At 40.4% G+C, this 27681-nt stretch overlaps 2 protein-coding genes and 1 pseudogene across 2 annotated transcripts in view; all 3 read left to right on the forward strand.

Annotated features, from left to right (window-relative positions):
• The window catches only part of TBPL2 (TATA box binding protein like 2), a 34103-nt gene extending 22767 nt beyond the window's left edge, over positions 1-11336 (forward strand). Inside the window, exons 6-7 of the mRNA XM_011999673.1 lie at positions 1185-1279; positions 11092-11336. Coding sequence (XP_011855063.1) covers positions 1185-1279; positions 11092-11168 — 172 coding nt within the window. The 3' untranslated portion in view covers positions 11169-11336. The remainder of the gene's footprint in view (positions 1-1184; positions 1280-11091) is intronic.
• Positions 11337-11490: 154 nt separating this feature from the next.
• Positions 11491-11959, forward strand: LOC105553639 (annotated as a pseudogene).
• A 1712-nt stretch (positions 11960-13671) lies between these two features.
• ATG14 (autophagy related 14) overlaps positions 13672-27681 on the forward strand; it is a 46991-nt gene continuing 32981 nt past the window's right edge. The window contains exons 1-2 of the mRNA XM_011999763.1: positions 13672-14027; positions 26567-26630. Coding sequence (XP_011855153.1) covers positions 13679-14027; positions 26567-26630 — 413 coding nt within the window. The 5' untranslated portion in view covers positions 13672-13678. The remainder of the gene's footprint in view (positions 14028-26566; positions 26631-27681) is intronic.

The following is a 27681-nucleotide window of genomic DNA, read 5'->3' on the forward strand; positions in this document are numbered from 1 at the left end:
TTTTTGTTTTTTCTAAGTCTTAAAATTCAGCTGGAAGATCAAATGGAAATCTTCCTTTTGTGTCTGCAGCCTTCATTTTCTTGGCCTGGATCTCATAGTCCTGGAGGGGTTTTTGGGGCTCCCTCTAGTATCATGGTCTCCCCCATGTCGGGAAGTGGTTAGTGGGAGAAAGTCTTGACGGGCTCCCTGCAGTAAGACAGAGTGATGTTCCAGGAAGACAGTTCCACCCACAGTGACCTCCTATACTTGAGATGGGCAAGCCTCACTTCAAGATGGCCTTTCTGGAGCCAGTAAGAGATTCCACATCTGCTCTTGTTTTGGGGTTTGTTCATTGCTGAACTGAATGGAGCTTTTCCATGCAGTCTGGATTCACCCTTTAAGTGCAAAGATGCTAGTGTTCCATTGCTTGGATGTCTTTTGTTCTTATATTTCTTGTTCATTGGCCACTGCTTTGAGAATAGTTTTATTCACCTCCTCTCACCCTCCTGACTTATTTTTGGTAGGTTCCTCGAGCTTTTCTAGGAATCTGCCCTCCTCTCCAGGCTGGAGTGTGGAGAGGCAGCTCTTAAGTGCTATCATCCTTTGCTCCACGGAGAAGCCAGCTTACATTTACTAGTAAATATGAGTTACTATTTATGGCAACAAATCCTGAATTTTAAAAACTTGGGATAATTGGATTTTCTTTATTTATATAGCACCTCTTCAAATACAAAGAGCAGTAGCCTAGAAATATTTTTAGGTTCTATCTGCTGAAAATGTTAACTTCAGCAGTTTATAAAAGCATACAAAATGTGTTTATGACTGGAGAATTTGGAAATCCAGAAAAACATGATTATGCATTCTTATTAACAGACTTTTTTGAAAAGATAGAGGATGTTTAACCAACAAGATCTTAAATACACTAAATCAGATGCCCTAAGTTACCTTGATTTTTAATAACCATCCAGGATGACTTGCACTTGAAAAAGTGTTACGACCAAAAATTAATTATGTTCCTAACTTCCATAAGATATTACCTAGGACACTCAAGACTCTTTTCATCAAGATAGTTAAAAGGTTTTTGATAAAATAGTTAACTTATTTACAACTGCTTTAATATGCACTTTAATATACTGGGCCTTACATGTTATGGAAAAGGAGCTGAATCGTGCTATTTTTAACATTTTCCTTTTACATCTTAACAGTTACGAGCCTGAACTGTTTCCTGGTCTTATTTATAGAATGGTAAAACCACGAATTGTGTTGCTTATCTTTGTATCTGGAAAAGTTGTGTTGACAGGTAAGTACCAAGATTATTTTCTGACTCATAAAATGTAATTGCTATGCATGTGCTTTGCTTATTCTTTTAAATACCTTTGTTCACCATGGTAAAGTAATTCTTGTTAATACAGAATACCTGGAATGAAAAATAAGAAAGGAATAACATAGGTCCCAATACAGAAAACAATAATTTTTTCATGTTTTTAGGTCATTTTATAAGTATTTCATCTTTACATCCTGAGTTTAAAAAAAAAAATTATCCGTGATAACATATATGGCTTAAGCTTACTGTTACAAACTCTTCATAAAGGCTTTTAATGGCCACACAAGGTCCTAACACAGGGGTCAACAAACTCTTTTCTGGAATGGGCCAAATACTAAATATTTTAGGCTTTGTAGGCCACAGGGTCTGTCACAATTACTGAGCACTGCCATTGTAGTGTGAAAGCAGCTCTGAATGTTACATTATATAAAGGAATGGGCTCTGAATTGTGAATTTCATATCACATAATTTGTGTGTGTCATGCAACATTTTTTCCCCAACTGCTGAAAAAGATAATAAACCATTCATAGCTCACAGGCTAACAAAATCAGGCAGCAGGATGGCTTTAGCCAGCAGACCTACCTTTCCTGAACCCGTTCTAACATGTTGTTGAATCAAATGTACTGTCCCATTGTTAGCTAGGTAAATGTTCCTTCTTTGTTTGGTACTTATGAAGGGCAGACATTTGGCTGTTTTTACCTGTAGACAATTATGTTATTAGTGTGGACACTCAGAAATGGGACTTTCATTTAAGGCTATGTCCATTTTGTTCTTAGAACAAATCGCCCAATTGTTTTAAAGGGATATACGACATAGTTCTGTATCACATGGTCTTACATGCAATGTATCTAAATATCTTTTACCAAATGCTTGGCAGCATTCCAAACAAAATGGCACCAAAGAAACTTACTGTATATGTCAAGATTATCTCACTGCTTTAATCCCACTGGTAATCAGAGACAGAAATCGACCACTTTTCAACATATCCGATAAATAGCATTTTGTCTCTTGTAAATAATATGTACATAACTTATCCTTTGGTCTACTTAGTTTGTATTCATATTCTCAGGATTTATGAGTTTACTATAATACTATTAAAGATAAATTACTCTTTGCTATATTTGTTACTTTTCCAGTTGGCTTATTTTTAATAATTTTTACATAAACAGCACTTTTTAAAACTACTTGAGGGAATGGTTGAGACTCCTTTCTATGTCATTCTACAGAATGCTATATATATATATATATAGCAACCTATATATATGTTTTCATTTTTGAGACAGAGTCTCACTCTGTTGCCTAGGCTGGATCATCATCATCATCATCATTATATATTTTTGAGACAGAGTCTCACTCTGTTGCCTAGGCTGGACTACAGTGGCGTGATCTTGACTCACTGCAACCTCCACCTCCTGGGTTCAAGCGATTCTCCTGCCTTAGCCTCCCGAGTAGCTGAGACTACAGGCCTGTGCCACCATGCCCGGCTAATGTTTTGTATTTTTAGTAGAGATGGGATTTTGCCATGTTGGCCAAGCTGGTCTTGAACTGTTGGCCCCAAGTGATCTGCCTGCCTCGGCCTCCCAAAGTGCTGGGACTACAGGTATAAGCCACTGCACCCAGCCTACAAAAAGTTGCTAGTTTGTCTAGTTTTGTCTTTTTATACATTTTACTCTCCTCTACCATAATGAATGTCAAGTTTATGTGGCCTGAGCCAAACCGATCTCCATGCCCCAGTCCCAAATAGCTAGCCAACCAACTTAACACTACATATTCTTCTCATTAATTTTGGATGACTCCTTTTGACCTTTATTTTACATATGCAGTTGTTCTTCGGCTCTGCCTTTGCTCTAGGATTATCCCATTATAATCCTATTGCCTTGATCTTATTGTAGCTTTAATACTTATGGTATGTCTAATAGGGCCAATTTCCCCTCATTACTTTAATTTTTATATTTCTTAGCTTCTCTTAAATATATATTCCTCCAAATTAGAATTTTATAAAATCTTGCCTCATCTAAAAAAATTGAGACTTTTATATTACCTGAATTCAGAAAAGTTGATTAAGTCATAACTCAGCATCCAGCAGAATGACATGTCTATTTTAAGTGTAACTCTGAGTTTTGTAGTTGCTTTTCTCTAAGAAATAATTAATGTGTCTTCAAAGAGGGGAAAGTTGCTGGGTATAGTGGCTCATGCCTGTAATCCCAGCACTTTGGGAAGTTGAGGCAAGCAGATCACATGAGGCCAGGAATTCACGCCAGCCTGGCCAACATCATGAAACCCCATCTCTACTAAAAATACAAAAATTAGCTGGGCATGGCGGCAGGCACCTGTGACCCCAGCTACTTGGGAGGCTGAGGCAGGAGAATCACTTGAACCCGGGAGGCAGAGGCTGCAGTAAGCCAAGATGGCACCACTGCACTCCAGCCTGGGTGACAGAGCAAGACTTCATCAAAAAAAAAAAAAAAAAATTAATTAATTAATTAATTAAAAATTAAAAATAAAGTGGGGAAAGCTTGTTTGGAATCCAAGAGCCTTTTGAATGCAGCAAAACTACAATTCCTCAGATGCCACTAATTTAGAGTCTGGAGTACTTAAGACCCCCCTCTAGTGACTGACATAAAGTTTACCTCTATATGTCCTAGAGGAAGTGAGAAAAGCCTGCCAACAAAATTGAATAGTATAGATATCAGAGGCAAATACATACCCCACTTAAGGAAACACACTTTCAAGTCCTTTGGAAGGAAACTTTCATAAATGCCATGTATCATTACAAATAAATCTTATTAAAAGTGAAAATTGCCAAGTACAGGCAAAGTTCCTATTATAGATTTCTTTAAATGCTCTTAATTCACATCAGATTTCCCGCTTACCCCAAATCTCTTTTAAAAAGCTTTCATGGACACATTTGCCAGAAGTTTCAAATCACAGAAGTAAAGGATTGTTACTAAATACTAAAGACTATACAGTACACTTCCCTTAAAATTTCTAAGTATACAGAATAGGAAAATTTAAATTTCTTCATTCTTGCAAGATGTGGATCATGACTCTTCTGGAGGAGGGGATTAAATATATTAACTGAAATCCAAATTCTGCTTATATTGTGAAGTAAAAGTTAATTCATGACTTACTACTGAAATGATAAATAATTATCTGTTGGTGTTTTACCTGTTTATGCTATACCATCTTAAACTATTTTGCCAAAGCTACATGGTTTAGGTGATTTTAGCCTCAACCTTAGAGACAAATGTTCCTTATTCCTTAATCCTGTGTCTCTAGACTCCTTTCACCTGCAAATGGATTAAAACCTTAAGGGCCTGGCTAGGCACCATGCTCGCGCCTATAATCCCAGCACTTTGGGAGGCTGAGTTCGAGACCAGCCTGGCCAACATGGCGAGACTCTGTCTCTAATAAAAATACAAAAATTAGCCAGGCATTGTGGCGCATGCCTGTAATTCCAGCTACTCAGGAGGCTGAGGCAGGAGACTCGCTTGAACCTGGGAGGTGGAGGTTGCACTCTAGCCTGGGTGACAGAGCAAGAGTTTGTCTCCAAAAAAAAAAAAAAAAATCTTAACATCTTAAGGGCCTAATCTCAGAGAAACATCTCAGGAAAGGGACCAAAGTGGTCTCCTTTCAGACTTCTCCCTAAACTGAAGTTTGAGGAGGCTCATGTGTGGCCTAGTGCAGCATGGCACAACTGGGTACTCTATAGAGATGTTCTGAAAGCAGTATCTCAGTAATGGTAAATAACTTGCCTAGAAAATGGTAATGTGTTGCAATTACAAATGAACTTTGAGTCTGACTGTAGAAAATAATTCCAGCTCTTGCCTAGGTAGGAACTGTAGAATGCCAATGCCCATAGTACAGATGGGTGGCAATTTGAAACCCTTGTATCATGCCATTTGCAGGCCTTTGAAAATAATTTATCCATATAGAATGGTCTTATTCCCCTGAGTTGCCAAAGCTACAGCCACCATGTTCAAGGTTACTTCTGAATGTCCTAATTATCGTCAAGTAAGCTGAAAACAAAGAGGCCCTGCTGTCCTACTGTCATGGTCCTGAACAGAAAGCAACAGGACCTGGGCCCAGCTTACACTGTTCTCCTGGATCTGTGTTCGTTTTCTGTGGCTGGTGTGACATTTAGGACCCATGTTTTTTTCTCAAACCACAGTAAAATTAATAGCATAGCTAGGTTCTGCTGGAATAATGTACAACAAACAGCAAATATGTCAACTTCCACTTCTAAGATCAGGCATAATCATCAGAGCTAACATATTGGGCACTCATATGACAGACACTGCTACATAAGGACTTTCACGTGGGGTCTAGTTAACTGTGAGTTGTACTTTATACCTCAGTTTCCTCACCTGTAAAATGGAAAGGCTTAGTACACTTAACAGTGTCAAGCAGCTGTGTGTGCCACAGGGCAACAGGCATATGAGCAGCCTGGCTCCAGAGCCCACTGGGCTCACCCTGTCCCACAGCAATTTACAAGTCTACAATAACACCTGTGTAGTCTCTTGGGCAACTTCTTAATTCTCCTTGTCAGCTGAAAGAATGATTAAGATTCTCTTAGCAGCGAGGGTCAGCAGGTGTGGTGGCTAAAAGGATGGCCTGGAGAGTTGTCCAGTTTTAATCATGATCTGCCGTTTATTGACTGTATGGCCTTGGTGAGTTTAAGTTCTCCAACTTGGTTTCCATACATGCAAAATGCAGGTGACCACAGAATCTATCTCCTAAGCGTTGTAAGGAAGCAGAAAATCAGTGCCTGGCACTGTTGAGCTATCATCTTAGTGAAAACCCACTCTCCTGGTTTTTTCTCTATCATTGACAAAGACTGGAATTTTGCTGTGATGCCTTGCCCTGATGATAGGAATATGAAGACAAAGAGGCTTCAGGAAAATGCTTATTTACTTATTTTCCTCTAGCAAAAAGAACTAAGTTGGGCCATTGTTGCTGAGGGTCACCCTCAATCAGCTCAACATCCGTGCTTCTCGGAAATGAGTAGATCAGAGGGCAGCAGAAAAATGCCAAGACTTATTAGTGAGTGGGCCAGAGACACGACAGGATGTCCCTGCCAATTGTTAACAGTAACCCCCAACTAATAGCAAGTTGGTATATGTCATAAAATGAATAACTTGAGCAGTCCAATGCTATTTTTACAAACCTGTAACACTTTGACTTATATACACATGGATGTGGCATAACTTGGGAAAATAAGATGTGCAGTTATGACTTGATGTAAGAACAGAACTGGAAAATCCACATAGTATTGGAGGTTGACATTTGGAGCTGACTAAGGGGTAGGGATGAACTTACAAACCTTATCGACAAATTACAGATATTTAATAAATTTTGGGTGCCTACCAAGTACTTGTAATGTGCTGGGGGCTGAGGACAAAGGTGAATCTAACATACTCCCCATCTGGCAGGAATCCAGCCCTTCTGAAGGAGACAGACATAAAGAAACTACATGTTGCTGGCTTATCAGAATGAAATGATAAGCCATGTGTACTTGGACTAGCCTTGCCAGTCCCTAATCCAGAAGTATATTCCTCTAGGGCAATAAAATGGCTTAGATTTTATAAAATGCCCCTTTCTACAAACCTTAGCTCACACACTCTTTATCACAACTCTATAAGAAGGTTTATTGTCCTTATTTTACAAGAAAACTGAAAGTGGTTAAGTACTTTATTTTCCTGTTATTTTAAAGCTAGTTAGTGGTAGAGCTGGCACTTAAGCCCATATTGTTTGATCTCAAAGCCAGTCCTTTCTCTAGTGCACCAGGCCACACAATTTTCACCTTACCAAGGTTAGGAATGGTATTTATTCCCCAGTCATTACAGCCCAAAGAAAAGGAATGGTAAGTTTTGCTTAAAAAGCAAGGGTCATATCCCAGCACTTTGGGAGGCCAAGGTAGGCAGATCACTTGAGTCCAAGAGTTTGAGACCAACCTGGGCAACATAGCGAGACCCTGTCTCTACTAAAAATACAAAAAATTAGCCAGGCATGGTGGTGCGTGCCTGTAATCCCAGCTACTTCGGAGGCTGAGGCAGGAGAATCACTTGAACCCAAACCCAGGAGGCAGAGGTTGCAGTGAGCTGAGATGGCGCCACAGCACTCCAGCCGGGGTGACCCAGTGAGACTCTTTTTTTTTTTTTTTTTTTTAAAAAAAAGGCAAGGGTCATCTAATTGGAGCCTGGTACTACAAATTGGGGGTTTCAATTATTGATTGATTATTAATAGGACTATGGAGGCAATTTAGGTTCCCTTAAACTTTTGATGACAATATTTTAGTGAGGAAATGTTTGATTAAATTGACCAAATTCCCTCATTGTAACACCTGGTTACAAATACTGGCAATGTTGATTTGTTGACTTTTGGTGTAAAGGAAGGAACACTGGATACGCGAGCTCTTTTCCCACAGCTGCTGCTGTATGATTCAGGTGACATCTGTTTCTTATGCCTCTATGAAATGAAGAAATTGTACTAATTTCCCTAAAGTCCTCTTATGTCTAAAATCATTTCTCTATGATATAATGATCCCTCAAATGTCCATTTCCTCTTGGGAAAGGGTGCTCCCCAGGGGCCTCCAGATGGTATACTCCTTGTGCTTGAAGGCAATACTCTTAGTTATGATTTTTGGTCTGCAGTCTGATGCTCTACCCCTGAGCTATTATACCACCTCCTAGTTATGATTTTTTAGTATGAAAGTGTTATGGAAAAAAAGTGAAGTTCATGGCTATCCCAAAATACTGGACCTGGACACTGTTCCTCAATTAAATGTGAAAAGAAGAACCTTGGTTTTGGGGATTCTGGGAGAGGGGCATGTGTGTGTTTGCGGTACCTATTATGCTTCACTGTCTGCTACCAAGGTTGTTCAAGATGAATGTAGCTAGAAGCCCAAGAAGTCCATCAAACCAGAGGCAGAGGTTCTTGCTTCTTCACCAACTCACTGTTTAGTTTCTAAAGAGACTGGTTTTGTAGAAACCAAAATTTTAGTGCTGGAACTAAAAATCTGCTGAAACTTGTGACTTTTTCTACCCCAAAGGTCCAGTTGCTCTTATGTGTGTCGGTAACTCACTCTCTTCTCCACCCGAAATCTTTGAAGGTGAAGACCTACAGATAGTAAACTTTTTGGCAATGAATAAATAACTTACCTTTTCTTCTCTTTATTTTTTCTCTTTTTATTTTTTCCTTTTTTATTTTTATAGAGACAGGGTCTCCCTATGTTACCCGGGCTGGTCTCAAACTCCTGGGCTCAAGGCATCCTCCCACTTTGGCCTCCCAAAGTGCTGGGATTACAGGTGTAAGCCACCATGCCTGCCCTTACTTCTTTTTTTTTTTTTTTTTTTTTTTTTTTTGAGACGGGAGTCTCGCTCTATCGCCCAGGCTGGAGTGCAGTGGCCGGATCTCAGCTCACTGCAAGCTCCGCCTCCCGGGTTTATGCCATTCTCCTGCCTCAGCCTCCCGAGTAGCTGGGACTACAGGCGGCCCGCCACCTCGCCCAGCTAGTTTTTTTGTATTTTTTAGTAGAGACGGAGTTTCACCGTGTTAGCCAGGATGGTCTCGATCTCCTGACCTCATGATCCGCCTGTCTCGGCCTTCCAAAGTGCTGGGATTACAGGCGTGAGCCACCGCGCCCGGCCTGCCTGCCCTTACTTCTAAAAAAATTAAGCTTATAAGGACTTCATCCCTGATTATTTAATCTTTAAGGTGAATGCACATAACAAATTTAACCATTTTAAAGTGAACAGTTCAGTGGTATTTAGTAGCTGGTTGTGTATTGTGAATATATGACCAGCTCTACCTAGTTCTAAAACATTTCCATTGCTCCAAAATAAAACCTGATATCATTAAACCGTTCCCCTCGTTCCCCTCTCCCTGGATATTTCTTTTTTTTTTTTTTTTTTTTTTTTTTTTTGAGACGGAGTCTCGCTCTGTTGCCCAGGCTGGAGTACAGTGGCCGGATCTCAGCTCACTGCCAGCTCCGCCTCCCGGGTTTACGCCATTCTCCTGCCTCAGCCTCCCGAGTAGCTGGGACTACAGGCGCCTGCCACCTCACCCGGCTAGTTTTTTGTATTTTTTTAGTAGAGACGGGGTTTCACCGTGTTAGCCAGGATGGTCTCGATCTCCTGACCTCATGATCCGCCCGTCTCGGCCTCCCAAAGTGCTGGGATTACAGGCTTGAGCCACCGCGCCCGGCCTGGATATTTCTTATACATAGAATCTTATGTGTCTTTTTGTGTCTGGCTTTTCACTTAGATGAGCCTAAGAAACATGCTATATGTTGTAGCATGTGTACTTCATTTCTTTTTATGGCTGAGTAATATTCTATTGTATATATACACTATACATTTTTGTTTCATTTTGAGACAGAGTCTGGCTTTGTCACCCAGGCTGGAGTGTAATGGCATGAGCTCTGCTCACTGCAACCCCTGCCTCCCAAGTTCAAGCAATTCTCCTGCCTCAGCCTCCCAAATAGCTAGGATTACAGACGCCTGCCACCACGCCTAATTTTCTTTTGTATTTTTAGTAGAGACAGGGTTTCGCCATCTTGTCAGGCTGGTCTTGAGCTCCTGACCTCAGGTGATCCACCTGCCTGGGCCTCCCTTTTACAGGTGTGAGCCACCACGCCCCACCTACACTATAAATTGTTATCCATCCATTGATGGGCATTTAAGCTGTTTCCACCTTTTGACAATTGTGAATGGTGCTGCAATGAAAGTGCGTATTTTTTTGAGTACCTGTTTTCAATTTGGGGAGTATTTACCAAGGCATGAAATTGTTGGGTCATGTAGTAATTATTTAACTTAAAGAATCACTGAACTATTTTCCACAGTAGCTGATCCATTTCATGTTCCTATCAGCAATGTACTTTATAGTTCTTAAGAGTCTTTATCAACTAAAGCTATTTTCCCTTTCTCTTCATGCTAATAGTTGTTAGTCCTTTCATTATCCTCCTTTCTTCCTTCCTTGCCTCCAGCCCACAAAATATCAGATTAGCTGATTAGTGTCCTGATTAGCTGAAGCGCCATATAAACATAAGTAGTATCAGTCCACGACCCTTAGCACAACGTGCCTGCATAATTTGGAAGGTGGAGGTAGTGGTGGTGTTTAGTTGGTGGTGGTGAGAGATGAGTAGGGACTGACTAATATTTCTCAAGAGTGGAGACTGTCTGATTCATGTTTTTATCCCTGTAATTCCTAGAGCAGTTATGGTTTACAATTTCTTGAAACCCAAGACTTTACAAGTGACAGTAGTACAGTTTTCCCCTCTAATCCTTCCCATGCACTAAAATTTAAAACCCTTTTAAACTTAAAATTTAAAACTTTTTTAAATTTAAAACTAAAATGTAAAACAAATTTAAAGCTCATTTGTCTCAATCTGTTAGTCAATATTAGGGAATCAAGATGTTAACTAGAGAGGAGGTGGGTCAAAGGAAGTCCCTTTTGCTGGTAGCTAAGTGCCCGCAGGTGCTGATGAAATTACTCTGAGGCCACATTCATGGCACACGTAGAGATAACATTCCACATTTCACACTGAGCACTGTGTGAGCAAAGATGACAGCCACAGAGAAGTTCTAGAAAACTCTGCTCTAAGGTTTGTGTCTTGTGGAAATATGGCTGTAGTTGCCAAATTATTTACCTGAAATAAATGCCATTTCTCAGGTACAGCTAAAGAGATGTCATATTAAAAGTAATTGGAGACAATACAATGAAATTTTAGTGTTTAAATTTTGGTATTTTTTATATTAAAAATTATGTAAACCTGGATTTCTTTATAGGTGCCAAAGAACGCTCTGAGATCTATGAAGCATTTGAAAACATCTATCCTATTCTAAAAGGTTTTAAAAAAGCCTGAGCATATCATTCAACATCTCACATTATTCTGGTCTGAATATGTCCATAAGCCCAGCACAGAAACAGCTGGATTCTTCTACCTTTAATTGTAGATGTTCCAAGTACATTACTTATTAAAGGGTGATTCTGTGTAAGTAAACCTGTCTAAGAAACGAAGAAAAATTTGTATTCAAAATGACTCCTGTGTTATTTTAAAAACTGAGCAAGTAAACATTTCAAAATTTGAGAGATTTAGGGTCTCACTAGAATGATACTGTAGCATCATTAAGACTCAACGCGTTTCCTTTTAGCCGGAAGGGCCATCTTCCAGTAATTTGCCATAAATAACGAATACAAAGGGAAAGATGTGAGGCACCTGATACATGTTCTCTAGGCCTTTTAGAAAATATGGAATTGTTCCTTTGGCCACATACACGCGAATCTACGAAAAAGGTGATAATGTAGACATCAAGGGAATGGGTGCTTTCCAAGAAAGGAGTGCCTCGCAAATGTTACCACAGCAAAGCTGGAAGAGTCTACAGTGTTACCCAGCATGCTGTTGGCATTGTTGTAAACAAGGGCAAGATTTTTGCCAAGGGAATGAATGTGTCTACTGAGCATACGAAGCACTCTAAGAGCCAAGTAAGTTTCCTGAAACGCGTGAAGGTAAATGATCGGAAAAAGACGTCAAAGGGAGAGGTGTCTGAGTTCAATTGAAGTGCCAGCCTGCTCCACCCAGAGAAGTACTTTGTGAGAACCAATGGAGAGGAGCCTGGGCTGCTGGAACCTATTCCCTATGAGTTCATGGCGTAATAGGTGTCAAACAAAATTCTGAACTGTACAAATGTTTCTCTTCATTGAGAAGTGTGGCGCCCCCCTCCCTTGAAATATTTAAACTACATTTTGTATCCAAAAACCTCAGTACTCTGCTGTTAAGTAATACATTAATACGCGTTCTCTGAAAATACATAGCCATATATAGGAGTTTCAAATAACTGCATAAGCTAAATACTGTGATATCATCTACCAGGATAGGAATTAATGTGTATTTTTTGCCTTTTAAAATATTGAACAGTTGATCCTGATCATTAGGTACTAAGCACTGTGAAGGATCCTGTCTGAATACAAATTAAACATAAGCCTGAGACCTTAAAAAATAATCCTTTCGTTTGAAATGATCAGAGAGAAAGACTTCTCACTTAAAAATAAATCTTAAGTTTTCAGGAACCATTCAAGTTTAGTGTAAACTCCATTCTGAAAATTAGAGAATTTTTGCTTTTGCTTGATTTTGTAATCCTACGTGATTTGTATTTAAAAAGACTGGGTAAGATTAAGAAGACGGAGGGGCAAAGGGCTCAGATTCAAGACCGAATTAGCTTGTAGAATCCCCAGCATTTGACGGTGATGTGGAGATTAACACGGAGGGACGGGCTGATATGAATCATGGCTCTTAGCTGTAAATCATCAGTGATTACGTCCTTCACCAAAGTAAGAAAACAGGTTTGTAGGGAGGTAGAGGTCAGTTTCCAACAATCTGAGTTTGTGGTGTCCTGGAATGCCACTTGATACCTAGTAAGCAGTTCTGGATCTTTAGGTATGGAACTTGAGAAAGGAATCCTGGCTAGAGAGAGAATTCAGGGCAGTTTATCAGTGGATAGCCTAGTAAAATCCTTGAAAATCACTGGTCTATTTAATCTGACCTATAAACCCACTCTTCTCTGTAGTTTAGAGGCATATTCAAACACTAATTACTCTGATATGATCCTCCCAACACATCATCTTATATATCCCCTATCCCCCAAAAGAAACTTGAAGGGAAGTCCTAACCACCTACCTAGTTCAAATTCTCTTAGAGCATGCCCCAGGATAGGGAAGGTACGTTAGCCACGTGATTAACTTTTCAGAAAGATACAATTCTGATTTTGCACGTTCACTTTGGTTGTTTTCACTATTGGTAAAGTATAATACTATTAACCATATTAATCCTCACTGCATTAGATAGGTACCATAATTCCATTTAACACGAGAAAACAGGCGCAAAGATTAAGGAACTTGCCCCAAGTCACACAGCTATTAAGTAGGTAAGTGAGCCAAAATTCAACCTAGTTCCAAGACCCAGCCCCTTCACCCTACTTTGTTTGCTGTAGTTTTAGCCAGATTTTAAAGCATCCACAGCAAGTTAAATTCCCTTATTCCGCTCCCATTCCGTTTACCCAGAATCCTTAGGGTATGGTATTACAATTTTCTGCACAAGTTTGAGGCTGTAACTCATGGTCTTGGCCTGAGCCAGCAGATGATGACATTTTGTTTGGCAGACTAGCCCCTCTAATATAACTCTCCCCTTGCTTCGGGACCTGTTGCCCCTCAGCAGACCGGAAAAACAACAGCGCCTGGGACAAGCACCCGCGCGGGGAGAGGGGTCCGGGGGGTCGCCGGGATCCCAGCCCGCCTCCCCCAGGCCCCTCCTCCTGGCCCAGAATGCACCCGGTTGAAAACAAAATCCCACGTGACTGGCTCTCCTCTCAGGCCATCATGGCGTCTCCCAGTGGGAAGGGACCCCGGGCGCCGGAGGCTCCTGGGTGCGGGCCCCGGCCGCTCGCCCGGGACCTGGTGGACTCTGTGGACGACGCGGAGGGGCTGTACGTGGCTGTGGAGCGCTGTCCGCTGTGCAACACTACCCGCCGGCGGCTGACCTGCGCCAAATGCGTTCAGAGCGGCGATTTCGTCTACTTCGACGGCCGCGACAGGGAGAGGTACGGCGGCCGCCACGGCCCTATTGTTTCTTCTGCTGTGTCTCCTCCAGCCAGGCGGCCAAAGGCTGGAACCTGGGGCTCCCCGTCCCGGCACGAGATCCCGGCGAGAGGAGGGAGAGAGAGGGAGTGTAGCTAACTGCTCTGCACCGGAGCTTTGCTACCGGAGGACAGCGTAGGGGCCAGATGAGGGAAGGTCGCCGTTTCCCCATCACCCACCCAAGAGGAGTTTGACCCCACGGTGCTCTTGGCCACTGGGGAAAAAAGGAGTAAGTGGTGACTCTCTGGAGAAGTTTTCCCCTGTAGCTGCCATTGACTTGGATTCCCAGCTCTTTGCTGTATGTGCTCCCATTCAAAAGCTTGGCTTTCTATTTTTTAAAGTACATTTATACTCATTCTCTAGAGAAGAGAGTAGAAGAGAATCAAATAACTGCTTTAGAGGCATTTGGGCCTGGTAGTCTGTCACAGATGGACTTTGTTATCAGACATACTCTAATGTGTGAATTGGGGCTTGCTGTTAACTCCCCTTTCCCCTCCCTGCCTCTAAAGATTATTTTGGATTCTTAAGAATTTGTGAAAGTGTTTTGGCCTTGTTTTAAAATTCAGATTGAGAGCTGCATGCTTTTAGCTAAGAGAATTGCTTTTAGGAACATGTTTTGGTTCCATTTGGAAATCTAAACAGAGAGCTACAAGTTCTTGGTTAAGAAAATTGAAAAATTAGTGTGATTAGCTGCAGGGTCTCCCACTCTCAACTTCTGTTTCAACAACTTAGTGTCAATGATAGTAAGATAGCTAGCATTCTGAGCACAAAAATTCAGGTATTAATTCATTAGCAGCAACCCAATAACTTATCCCCAACTTACTAGGAAGCTGCACAGTAAGTGCTTTGCCCTAGGTCACACAAATGAGTGTAGGAACAAGAATTAAAATTCGGACAGCTTGGACCTATGTACCCGCATTTAACCACTAGATACTATATCCTCTATATTTGGGAATGTTTTGAGTTCTTAGTATTTCTGTGACCGTGGATGGAGTTCTTTTCTTTCTCTTTTGAGGAGATTTGAATGACAAACTCTTTTTTAGTTTGTTGCTGTGTCTCATTGGTGCTCTTGATTTAGAAACTGCTTAATGTAGTAAGTGATAGCTTTAAAAATTAAACCAGTTATTAAAATACTGGATATGAGATGGAAATGTCTAACTGATGGATTTAATTGAGGATTTAGTTCTGGACCTTCTTGTCTGTCTACACGTTTTACTATATCTGTTCACATAATTTAAATATCATCTATGTGCTTAAGACTGCCAGACTTGCATCTGCAACCTAGACTTCTCTGAAGTCCAGAAAACAGCTGCCTTGTCAACATCAATATTTAGATTTGTAATAGATATCTTCATTTTAATATGGCAAACTGAACTCCTCATTTTCCATCATAAATCTCTTTTCCCATGCTCATCCCAACCCAGTAAATGTCAATCTCATTGTTCGTTTGGTTCAGGCCAAAAAACCTTTCAGTTCTCCTTGACTCCTCTCTTAACCCGACTCTATTTAGCCCCATCAACAAATCCCATCTACTCTTCACAACTTATCTTAAATCTGACCCTTTCACCATCACCTGGTACGATCTACCAGAGACAAAAGGTTATTTCCTGTTATGTCTCTGTTTCCATCCTTGCTCCCCTTTTATGCAATTTCCATGTTGCAGCCAGTGTTATGCTACTCCTCCATTTCTGTTCAGATCTTCCAGTGGTTTTTCGCTTTACCCAAAGTAAAAGCTGGAGTCTTTAACCAAAGTTCTATATTATCTGTTCCTCTGATTTAATCTCCTATTATTTTCTCTCTTAACTAATCTGCTGTGCCACTGTGGCCTCCCTGTCTGTCCTCAGACATACCAAGAACACTCCTTCCTCAGGACCTTTGCAGTGGTATTTAGACAGCCAGGAACTCTTTCTCTATCAGAAATCCTCAGGGCTGCCTCCCTTTTTTTTTTTTTTTTTTTTTTTGGTGCTTGCTCATACCTTAGAGAGTATCTTTCTGATCCTTCTATTAAAATGCTAACCTCTTGCCTATTTAACCAGCTTTATTATCTTTTCTTTTCTATAACACTTATCATCATTGGATGGTTGTGCATGTTAATTTGTCTAACTGCCCCCCACCCAGTGATACAAGCTCTATGAGGGTAAGAGTTTTTCTCTTTTATACACTGTTGTGTTCTCACATAGTAGAAGCTCAATAAAGATTTATGAAATGATTGAACTGACTCTGGCGCTCTTTCCCAAACTCAGTTTCTAGACCATTTCAGTATTATTCATCATGATCTATTTGTTACTAAAGCCAGAAACCTGGGAGTTATCCTAGACTTTTCTTTTTCTCTTACTCTCTGCATCCAAATAATTAGCAAGTCTAATTCATTTTGATGTCAAAATATGTCTTGAATCTATCTAACTTTTAGTTCAGACCACCATCTTTTCTCTCCTGACTACTTAGTGATCTCCCTTCTTTTACTCAGAGAACTCTTCCCTACCTTGCCTCTGGTCTCCAAACACAATAGAAATGTAAATAAGCCACAATAGAAATGTAAATAAGATGTCACTGTTTTGCTTAAACCTCTCATTGGCTCCCATTGCATTTAAAATAAAATCCAAGCTCCTTATTATGGCATATGAAGCCTCCTGTGATTTGGCTACTGTTTGCCTCTGTAACTTAGACTCTGAGGTTGAGTTTAAAATGTGGGCTTTGGACTCATGCTCCCTTGAATTGAGTCCAAGCTCCACCACTTGCTATGTGATTTCTTTCTTTTTTTTTTTTTTTGAGACAGGGTCTTGCTCTGTCACCCAGGCCGGAGTGCACTGGCACAATCATGGCATACTGCAACCTCAAACTCCTGGGCTCGAGCAATCCTCCCATCTTAACCTTTGAGTAGGTGGGACTACAGGCATGCACCACCACACCTGGCTAATTTTTAAATTTTTTGTAGAGACAAGGTCTCCCTGTGTTGTCCAGGTCGATCTCGAACTTGTGGGCTGAGCCATCCTCCTGTCTCAGCCTCCCAAAGTGTTAGGATTACAGATATGAGCCTGGCTGCTATGTGAGTTTGAGGAAGTTTTTTTGACGGGGGAGGGGGCAGGGTCTCACCCTGTCACCCAGGCAGTGCAGTGGCAAGATCACAGCTCACTGCAGCTTTGACTTCCCTGGGCTCAAGGGATTCTCCTGTCTCAACCTCCCTGGTGTCTGGGACTACAGGCGTGCATCAACACGCCTAACTAGTTTTTTTGTATTTTTTGTGGAGACAGGGTTTTGCCATGTTGCCCAGGCCGATCTTGGACTCCAGAGCTCAAGCCATCCGCCAGCCCCGGCCTCCCCATGTGCTGGGATTACAGGCATGAGCCACCATGTCTGGCCCTGAGCAAGTTTCTTAACTTCATGTTTATTTCATTTTGAAATTGGCAGGGTATCTAACTCCATAGGTTTCTGGTAGTGATTACCTAAGAGCATGCATTTAAAGTGTTTACCATGATGCCTAGAATGTATTAAGCACTCAAATAAGTTCATCCCTGTGCTCCCTCTTTTTCACTGCTCCACAGTTATAGGCCTTCTCTCAAATCCTCAGTCACATGAAACTTCCACCAATGGGGCTTTTTCCTTGCCGTTTCTTCTGCCTGGAACACTTTTCCTCCTGTTTGATACCTTGTCTTTCACCATTCAACTTAAAGTCCACTTCTTCGGTGAGGCCTTTCCTGACCTCCCTCAGTAAGATAGGTTCCCACCTCCATCTTTTCCCCCATTCATTATTTGCTGTCAAAATGCCCTATTTCTTTCATGGTACCACACATGATGTGTAATACTGTTTATTTGAGGAAGATGGCCACATCCAGAATGTAGTTTCATGAAGGCATGAATTCTGGTCTTGTTCTTTCAGATCACCAGCCCAGCAGCAGCAGGTAGCAGAACTTAGGCGTGTTGTTGAAGGAATGTCAAAAGCAATACAACTTTTGAAACTCAACATAGGGGTAGTGCTCAGTGGCTCATGCCTGTAATCCCAGCACTTTGGGAAGTCAAGGCAGGCGGATCACTTGAGACCAGGAGAGCGAGACTAGCCTGCCCAACATGGTGAAACCCTATCTTTACTAAAAATACAAAAATTAGACCGAGTGCGATTGCTCATGTCTGTAATCCCAGCACTTTGGGAGGCCGAGGCGGGCAGATCATGAGGTCAAGAGATCGAGACCATCCTGGCCAACATGGTGAAACCTTGTCTCTACTAAAAATACAAAAATAAACTGGGCGTGGTGGCACGTGTGCCTGTGGTCTCAGCTACTCAGGAGGCTGAGGCAGGAGAATCGCCTGAACCCAGGAGGTGGAGGTTGCAGTGAGCCAAAATCGTGCCACTGCACTCCATCCTGGTGACAGAGTAAGACTCCATCTCAAAAAAACAAAAACAAAAACCAAAATTAGCTTGGTGTTGTGGTGCAGGCCTGTAATCCCAGCTACTCGGGAGGCTGAGGCCTGAGAAGCGCTTGAACCTGGGAGGCAGAGGCTGCAGTGAGCCGAGATCACGCCACTGTACTTCAGCCTGGGCGACAGAGCAAGACTCCATCTCAAAAAAAAAAAAGAAGAAGAAAGAAAATCCCCAAAATTCTTGGCTAAATGTGAGCATTAGATTTTCAGAAGAGAGATACGTTATAGTGGATTTCCTTTCCTGACCAAGCAGAAAAATATAAAGCAAACAACCAGAACCATTCAGAATTTAGAATAAAAAAGAAATTTTAGGGTTCAGGGATAACAGAACTGTCACAGTGGTCTGCTTAGGTCTGCTTCACCTAACTCTCCATCTGTCTCTTTTCCAAACTATGTGTTTTAAGAAGAATGGCTTGTTAGTTTTTCTTTGTTTCTAGAATTGTGCCCAATATCTAGTAGGGTGAAAGAATCTCTTGAGACCCAGGACCATTGTTCTAATAGCCAAATATTTTTTAATGAGCTCTCATTGTGCACTGTTATGTGCACAAAATGGTCTGGCAATACAGAGGAGAAAGACGGGTCTCTGCTCTCAAGGATTTTTACTGACTGTCAATAGGCCTTGAATTTTGTGGGCCACAGGTTGATTGTGAGATATTCTATCTTCATTATTTTTGAAAATTTTGTATTCTGTGATTACCTTTAGACTCTTTTTCCTTTTAACTTCATGAAAAGCCCCTCACTGTAGAAAACCACTTGTTAATAAAATATGGAACCTTACAGCACAGTTTTAAAACCCTCGTTTAACCTCTGATTTTCAGTAAATTAGCCAAACCGGCTGTGCGTACATGGATCTTGAATGTGATCATGCGTATCAAAGTTCTTGCAAAGGTAAATGTATTTTTTTAAGGTTCCATTAACAGACTAGCGGAGTATCTAGGTTTTAGTGGTTTGGCAGCTCAAGGAAAATTAAGTATTAAAGAAATAACTCGATCTCACATTAATTAGTTCCTTTGACTCTTAAGGAGGGAACCATGTGTCTTTATATACTTTTGGGGACAATATGAGTTTGGCAGACAGATTAGTTGAGAAATACCTAAACTTATTATTCTTTTGTTGTTGTTCAATGGGAAGACTTCCCTACAACTTTGGTGTCCTCACCCACATCATCCTTTCCTCGTCTCCCACCTTGCCCCCAGTCCTGAATAGTACCTCCTCTACTTTCTCATCTGCCTTTTCTCCCCCCACTCCCGCCCCCAGGGGAGACCCAGCCTTCAGTGTAAACTGAAGGTGCGTTCCCTATCACCTGCCCTTTAAACTGTATGCTTCCTTAAGGGATGAAGAAGAGGAATGATATTAGGCAGTTCCTCCAACACAATCTTCTTTGAATCTGTACTGCTGGACATATTAAAATTACAGGAACAGAGCTGTATGGATTATGTATTTGTCTGACACCAGAAGTAGCACTGCTACCCAGTAGACACCTGATAGGTTGAAGTAATCTTTCCACTCACAACAGGAAAGAAATTGGTTACCAGTTCTTGTTAGATGGGGGAATGGGACTGAGAATTAATCTAAGGATACCTGGGGAAATGTACCTGCTGGTTTAGGAGCCCTTGATTTTCACATGTGGATTAAAAAGAAAGACAAATTGTATGAACATCTAGGTACTACTTTATAATTATGTTTTCAGGAATGATGTCACATTATCTTCACTGACAAATTTTAGAATATATGATTATACTTTTGCCAGGAAACAGAAATGCATGCCCTAAACAAATTGAGAAATGGGATAAAGGATGAACAAGAAATTTAAATATTACTGCAGATTTCAAGGGGGAGGCACAACCAATATCCAAAAAATATCCTTTAGATACTTCTGTTCTGCCTCCAGTATATTTTGAGTTGTCAGCCACTGTGGCCCATATAAATCTATTGTCTTGAGAATTCAATTCTGTATACTGAACTCAGCAGAACAAAAGCTCTACAGGTAGACAGGAGTTCACCAGCCTTACTATTTCACTGTGCCCTTCAGAGGGTCTCAGTTCCTGTCCCATGGAGTTTGTTTATGGTGTTTCCACCAGAAAATGGGGATCTGCTAGGAAAATATAACTTGTTTTCAGCCAGTATCACTGGCTACTCTTACGATTATACCTTCTAGAACTTATAAAAGGTTTTTGCATTTACTATCTCAATTCTTCTCTACCCTCACCCCATGAGTTATTAATGTATTTAAAGCAGAAAAAACTGGGTCTCAGGATTGTTGTGACTGACTTACTCCCGGGTTCTGCTAATTCTTAAGTTCATATTTGGATCTGAACTATATTTTTATACTGTGTGCATGTGTGTGTGTAACAGTATCAGAAAAGAAAAACATTCCATTTTGTTATACAGATTGTGCTATATCTTGGAAGGTCGTATGTGCTCTAGTGAACCAAGGGCTGGGATTAACCCTGGAGAGGCAGCACCCCTCACGTGTACACCCTGCCACTGTGTGAAGATTCCTGAAATGCCCAGTTTCTCTCACCTCTAGATATTTTCAAGGCCTGTCATAATGCAAAAGAGTTTTCATAATCTCAAGTCTCTTTTGAACACCAAAAGACAGACTTTATGGAAAATAAAATGTGATTATGTAAAAATAATCCTGAGATTTGCCACCTCCTGTTGCTAGGGAAGGTACTGAATTGATGTGATGATGGAAATTGAGTGCTTACTTGCGCATGGCACAGCAGTGATGGCACATCTCAGAGGGTTGTGTAAGGATTCAGAGAGAGCATGTGTTTTCTTTTAGAAACTGCCAGAAAGGAGCAGGGCACTTTAGGGATCAGGGTTGTAGTTAAGATGTCATTGTGAGGTTTCAGTGAGTGTTTTTTAAGTAAAGTTGAACTACTTTCAGCCAGAGCCAAGTGAATGTCTCCAGCCCTAGTTTAATCCTTTAAAATATTTTTCAGATGAATTTGTAGTCATGTCTTAAAATGGAAAACTTAGCTCCCTTAATAATCAGAGTCCATTTGGGATAGATATTTGTGAAATCCTCTTGAGCTGACCTACCTCAAGTAATTGATGTAATCCAGGCTCCCAGAAGGTCGGTTCCTTGGGTCCCCTACTTGGTAAAGAATAACTCTCAGTGACCATTTCCAGCCCATCAAATTTAAAAAACATTTTTATTTTGGATATTTTCTTCAAAGATGATGTAGTTGAATTTGAGTATTTTGAATTTTAAGTTTACATTTTAAATCAAAATGCATGTTTTTAAAGAGAGCTAAATATTGTAAATATGACATTTGAAATTTTGAAATGTTTAGCTCAAACATTGTAGAAATAGGAAAATTCTCTCACAATCCCACCACATAAAGGTGCCTCTATTATGGATGAGGCACAGTCCTGAATATTCTGTGCATATTCTCTGCCAGAGTGGGATCACGCAACACAACTATTTTGCTGAGCTTTTTTTTTGTTTTGTTTTTTTGGGTTTTTTTGGTCATTTAACATACCTAAACATCTTTTAATGCCAGTACACAATATTATTCCTTTTACAGCTGTAAATTTTTATCTTTTTAAAACCCAAAGTTAGAATCATTCAGTCACTTCGTGAAAAAAAGATTATATATGACTATCCCTTTTATTTTTCTGTTTATTTACTGTTTTACAAACAAAAATGAACTTTTCTATTTTTGTTTCTAAAGGATGCCTCAGTTTAGAGTAAGTTGAATGAGGGAACTATAGTATACATTTTCTCTGTGTGCAGAAGAAGCGACTGTAGTTAGGACTGCCTTATCCTGGTTTCGTAATCCCTCAGTCTCTTCTATAGAACTGTATTCTATAGTTGAGTTTAATGCATGGTAAGATTATGTGCAGAATCACTCATTGCAGTGAAGAAGCGGAAAGCTGGCATATGTGTGTGCAAAGCATCTGTACCCACTGCTTTCACATTTATCTTATTTAATCCCTTTACCAAGGAGTATGTAAGCATTATTCCCATTTTATAAATGAGGAAACTAAACAACACTTTGTTTCTATTTTATTTTATTTTATTTTTTGAGACACGGGTTCTAACTCTGCCACCCAGGCCAAAGTATAGTGTAGGATCATAGCTCATTGCAGCCTCTAATTCATGGCTCAAAGGATCCTCCTACCTCAGCCTCCAGAGAAGTTAGGTCTGCATCCATGTACCACCATACCCAGCTATTTTTTAATATATATGTATTTTTTTTATAGAGAGATGGAGTCTTACTATGTTGCCAGGCTGGTCTTGAACTCCTTGACTCACATAATCTTCCTGCCTCACACTCCTAAAGTGTTGAGATTACAGGTGTGAGCCACCACACCTGGCCTGTTTCTAATTTCCGTAAATGATTTTTAACCTTTATTCCTGACAGTGGAATATATTTATGCTATGCTTTCTCATATCCTAAATATTCTAACATAAGGTTAAAAAATCGTGATAAGGACCCGGTGTTTAAATCTTATTTGCCTATGAAAATCATACTCTTGTATGATTAAAGAATAAAAGCATACTCATATCTTTGCCTATAAAAATATTTTAATGTCTTTTGTGGCAATATACTATCATTTAGTCTTTCTCCCATTGAACACTAGTTTCCATTTCCTTGCAGTTAGGCCTGATTTTGTGATTGGTGCCTTCAAACATGAATCTTTCGTCATCTCTGTTATTTTCTTTTTTTTTTTTGAGACGGAGTCTCGCTCTGTCGCCCTGGCTGGAGTGCAGTGGCCGGATCTCAGCTCACTGCAAGCTCCGCCTCCCGGGTTCACGCCATTCTCCTGCCTCAGCCTCCCAAGTAGCTGGGACTACAGGCACCCGCCACCTCGCCCGGCTATTTTTTTGTATTGTTTTAGTAGAGACGGGGTTTCACCGTGTTAGCCAGGATGGTCTCGATCTCCTGACCTCGTGATCCACCCGTTTCGGCCTCCCAAAGTGCTGGGATTACAGGCTTGAGCCACCGCGCCCGGCCCATCTCTGTTATTTTCTTAGGATAGATTCTTTGAAATGCAATAACCGAATCAAAGGGTTGGATATTTTTTTTTAGGCCCTCAATTGCTTATTTGAAATCTATTTTTTGCCTTTCTTAAAATACATTAGTAGTGTTTCTGAGACTTTTCATTGCCATAACCTTAGTAAGTAAATGTGTAACCCTGGGATGAGGGAAAGGACTGGACAGGCAGGTAGAGGGGTGAGAGTTACTTTATGAAAGGTGCTGTGCTTGGGACATAGTAAGTGCTCAGTAAATTGTGGGCGTTATAGTGAGGCTAGTTATTCCTAGCACAGTATTAATAGCCTGCATCCCTAATAGAGTGCATGCCCTGGTGTTGTTTTTCTGGTAATAAAGGGCAGACTTATGTGAATAGTCTGACCTGTGGTTAGGTCCACTCAGTTGCCCATAATTGTAGTCGGGGTACAGAGTGGAAGTGAGACTCGCATTCATAACCACTACTGCATTAGTAGCATACTCCCATCATTGTTTTCCCACTTGGCATGTTGAAATGCTTTGGTGCGTTTACATAGAATTTTCTCTGCTTCCATGCCCTTCCTTCCTTTAACAGGATCAACTCTGGCTCACCCTCAGGTCTCAGCTTGGACAGGCAGTGCTCCCGGGTGGCTCCCTCTGAAGCCCGAGCTGGGTTGTGTGCTTTCTGTGGTGCCACTGGGGCTGTGTATGAGCAGCCTTCTCCTTGTTCCCGTCAGTCTGTATCACAGAGGGATTGCTGGAAAGTCAGTTTAAGGGAGTACCTTTTTTTAACAGAAAAAAATAATGAGTCATAAAAGTATGGAAGAATTTATGAAACAACAAAGTTCATTTGAGAGAATACTTTTTTAGGGGGGAACAACCCAAGTCATTTAAGTATGGAATAATTTAGTAAATAATATAGAAGACTTTTTTAACTGGGAGAGAAAATACAGGAAATAGTGTTGTAAGAGCCAGGCATGGAACAGATTCACTGGCAGATTTCTTTCAGAAAACAGCACAAAAACTAGTGCCATTAAACAACAGAAAAATGATGTGTGCCTACATAAAAGTTCAGAAAATTCTGTAGAGCAAAAACATAAGTAACGAGAATAGAAAAAATATTTTGTGTGAAAGAAAAATGGCCAATTTCCCTGCTAAATAATCCTCCAAGGGAAAAAAAAAAAAAAAAATATTAAAAAATTGGGTGAAGGACATAGGGAAATAACAAGAAAAATCAGTAGCCAATAAAACATGAAAAGTTCAAACTTTCTAATAATGAAATAAATGCAAATAAACGAATTACGAACCATCTCTCAGAGGGAGGGATGGGAAGCCAATCAGATTAGCAAAGAATAAAAAGAAATGTCCAATGTCTGGGGAGAGTGTGAGAAAGCAGGTTCTGTTGGTGGGGTTGTAAATTGTATGAAGTGTTTTGGAGGAAATTTTGAGGATTACCCACAATTTTGCTTGTAAATATCTTTGACTAAGCAGTTTATTTTATTTCATTTATTTATTTATTTTGGGACAGTTTCACTCTGTCACACAGGTTGGAGTGCAATGGTGTGATCTCGGCTCACTGCAACCTCCGCCTCCCGGGTTCAAGCGATTCTCCTGGCACAGCCTCCCAAGTAGCTGGGATTACAGGCACCTGCCACCACACCCGGCTCATGTTTTGTATTTTTAGTAGAGACAGAGTTTCACCATGTTGGCCAGGCCAGTCTCAAACTCGTGACCTCAGGTGATCCACCCACCTCGGCCTCCCAAAGTTCTGGGATTACAGGCATGAGCCACTGTGCCCAGCCCGGTTTATTTTATTTATAGGAATTTTTCAGAGAGAAACTTAAAAGCCTGTAAAGGTGCACTAGGCTATTCATTTGTATCGTTACTGATCATAGTGAAAATTTGGAAGGAAGACTGGTGTTCACCTGTAGAGGTTTATATAAATAAATTACCTGGCATCCATCCAGTGAAATGCTGTGCACCTGTTAGTGAATTAGATCAATATGTTCTGGCATGGTAAAAGAGACCAAGATATTTTATGTGACAGCTGCAATTTGGAAAACAATATGTGAAATATGGATCCCCCTACACACACTTTTAAAAACTATATATATAATATGTATCATTAAATTTGGTTTGACTATAGTGATACTCTTATTTTTCACCTCTTGGAAGCTGTATTGAGAAAGCACAGACTTGTGGAATGAATTTTTTCTCCTTCTGTGAGTGGTGGGATGGAGACTGCAGAGCCTGGATGAGTGACCGAGTGAGCAGTTGCAGCCCTGACCCACCCATGTGGCTTGGTAGCATCTGCTCTTCAGCTTTGCTGATACCACCTATTTTTGATTTCTTTCATGAAGGAGGACATGACTCATGAAGTATTAGGTTGGTGCAAAAGTAGTTGCTGTCTTTGCTGTTCCTTTCAATATTTGATGCACTAGTACTTATCTTTTGTTCGTTATTCCTGCTGCCATCTGTATATTTGTTTGTAAGAGTTTGTTTCTTTTGTGTTTTTAACAAAGTCTGAGAAAATCAACCAGCTCACTATTAAGCTGGACACAGTTGTCTGTCTTCCCAATTCGTTTTAGAGCAAAGTGGCATTTTTACAACAGACCTCAAAGGAGAACTTTTATGGCCTCTAAAGTCAAGATTTTATTTTCCCGTGTCAGTTCTTTGCATGGTTTGAGATTGCTAACTTGTGAGTTTGTTATTTTCTACATTATCAGAACATAAATCACCATGTTGTCTCAGTGATGTAAAAGTAAATACCATATTAGTCTCTCATTTTTGATACAAGGAAATGGAAGCATATAACAAGTGATAGGTCCAAGAATTCAAGTCAACTGCAGGAGAATTTATAATTAGACTTCTTAGTGTTCTGGAGGATGCCTTGTTCTGTGTCGCAGGTACATAGTAAATGCCTGATAGACTGATTGATGAATCTGTGGGTTCATCCACATTCCACATTGGTTTCTGAGTTTTCTAATACTGTTTCGCGCCGTTGCCACCTTACTGGACGTTGCAGTGCTATCCAGTAGAACTTTCTGCAATGATGGAAATGTTCTTGTTATGCACGACATCCAGTAAATCATATGTAGCTGTTGAAACGTGGATGGTAGTACAACTGAGAAACTGAACTTTTAATATAATTTTAATTAATTTAAATGTAAATAGTCATAAGTATATAGTTCTGTCACATATAATATTGCCTATTTGCTTTTTCTGTTTAATGAATATTGTGCATTTTCAGTGATTATTAAATTTGTTAGAGTCATGATTAGACCGCTGTATTTCTTCCTCTTAGGTATCTTGGGGTAGGTTTCAAACATGGGGTTACGGAAGTAGTATTTTAGAAAGACATCTTTGTCCAGATTATTTTTAGGTCTGTTATGGCCTATTGAATTGTTTTCCTTTATACTGGGAGATAGCCAAAAGCCTATTCTTGAACACCACATCATGTTACTGCAGCATGAGTCATTATCCCTGTTCCCTTGAAAATGGTCAGTGGGTCACGTTCACTCCATAGTCAGTTGTATGATGTTAGTCATACAATTTTTTTTTTTTTTTGTCCATGCCCTTATTAAGCAGCAAGCCACATTTTAGGCACTCAGTAGCCATATGTGGCTGGTGGCTACCACACTGAACAGCACAGATCTAGCAGACATTTATAGAACACTGCCCAACAGCTGTAGAATATACATTATTTCAAGTACGCATTGGAACTTTCTCCACGGCATACCATATGTAAAGCCATAAGATGGTCTCAAGTCACAAGATTGAAATCACACAATGTATTTTGTAGCTATATCAAAATGAATTAAATTAGAAACAGTAACAGTAAGCTACCTAGAAAAGCCTGTATATCTGAAAATTAAACAATATACTTCTAAATATCGGATGGTTCAGAAGGATTCTTATGGAAGATTAAAAGTTTCAAACTAAATGATAATGAAAATACACAATATCAAAATCTTAGGATATAGCTAGAACAGTGCATAGAAGGAAATTTAAAACTTCATGTGATTATATTTAAAAGGAATAGAAGTTTAAAATTGACCTGAGTTACCACCTTAAACTGCAAAATTAAAAAAAAAAAAAAAAAAAAAAAGATCCCCAAGTAAGTTAGCAAGAAGAAAATAAGGATAGAAAACTGGCAAATAGAAAATAGCAACTGCGGCCGGGCACAGTGGCTCTCGCCTATAAGCCCAGCACTTTGGGAGGCCGAGGCAGGCGGATCACCAGGTCAGGAGATCGAAACCATCCTGGCTAACACAGTGAAATCCCATCTCTATTAAAAATACAAAAACAAAATTAGCCAGACTTGGTGGCGGCGCCTGTAGTCCCAGCTGCTCGGGAGGCTGAGGC

This window comes from Mandrillus leucophaeus, unplaced genomic scaffold, assembly GCF_000951045.1.
Source record: "Mandrillus leucophaeus isolate KB7577 unplaced genomic scaffold, Mleu.le_1.0 Scaffold60, whole genome shotgun sequence".
Lineage (NCBI taxonomy): Eukaryota > Metazoa > Chordata > Mammalia > Primates > Cercopithecidae > Mandrillus > Mandrillus leucophaeus.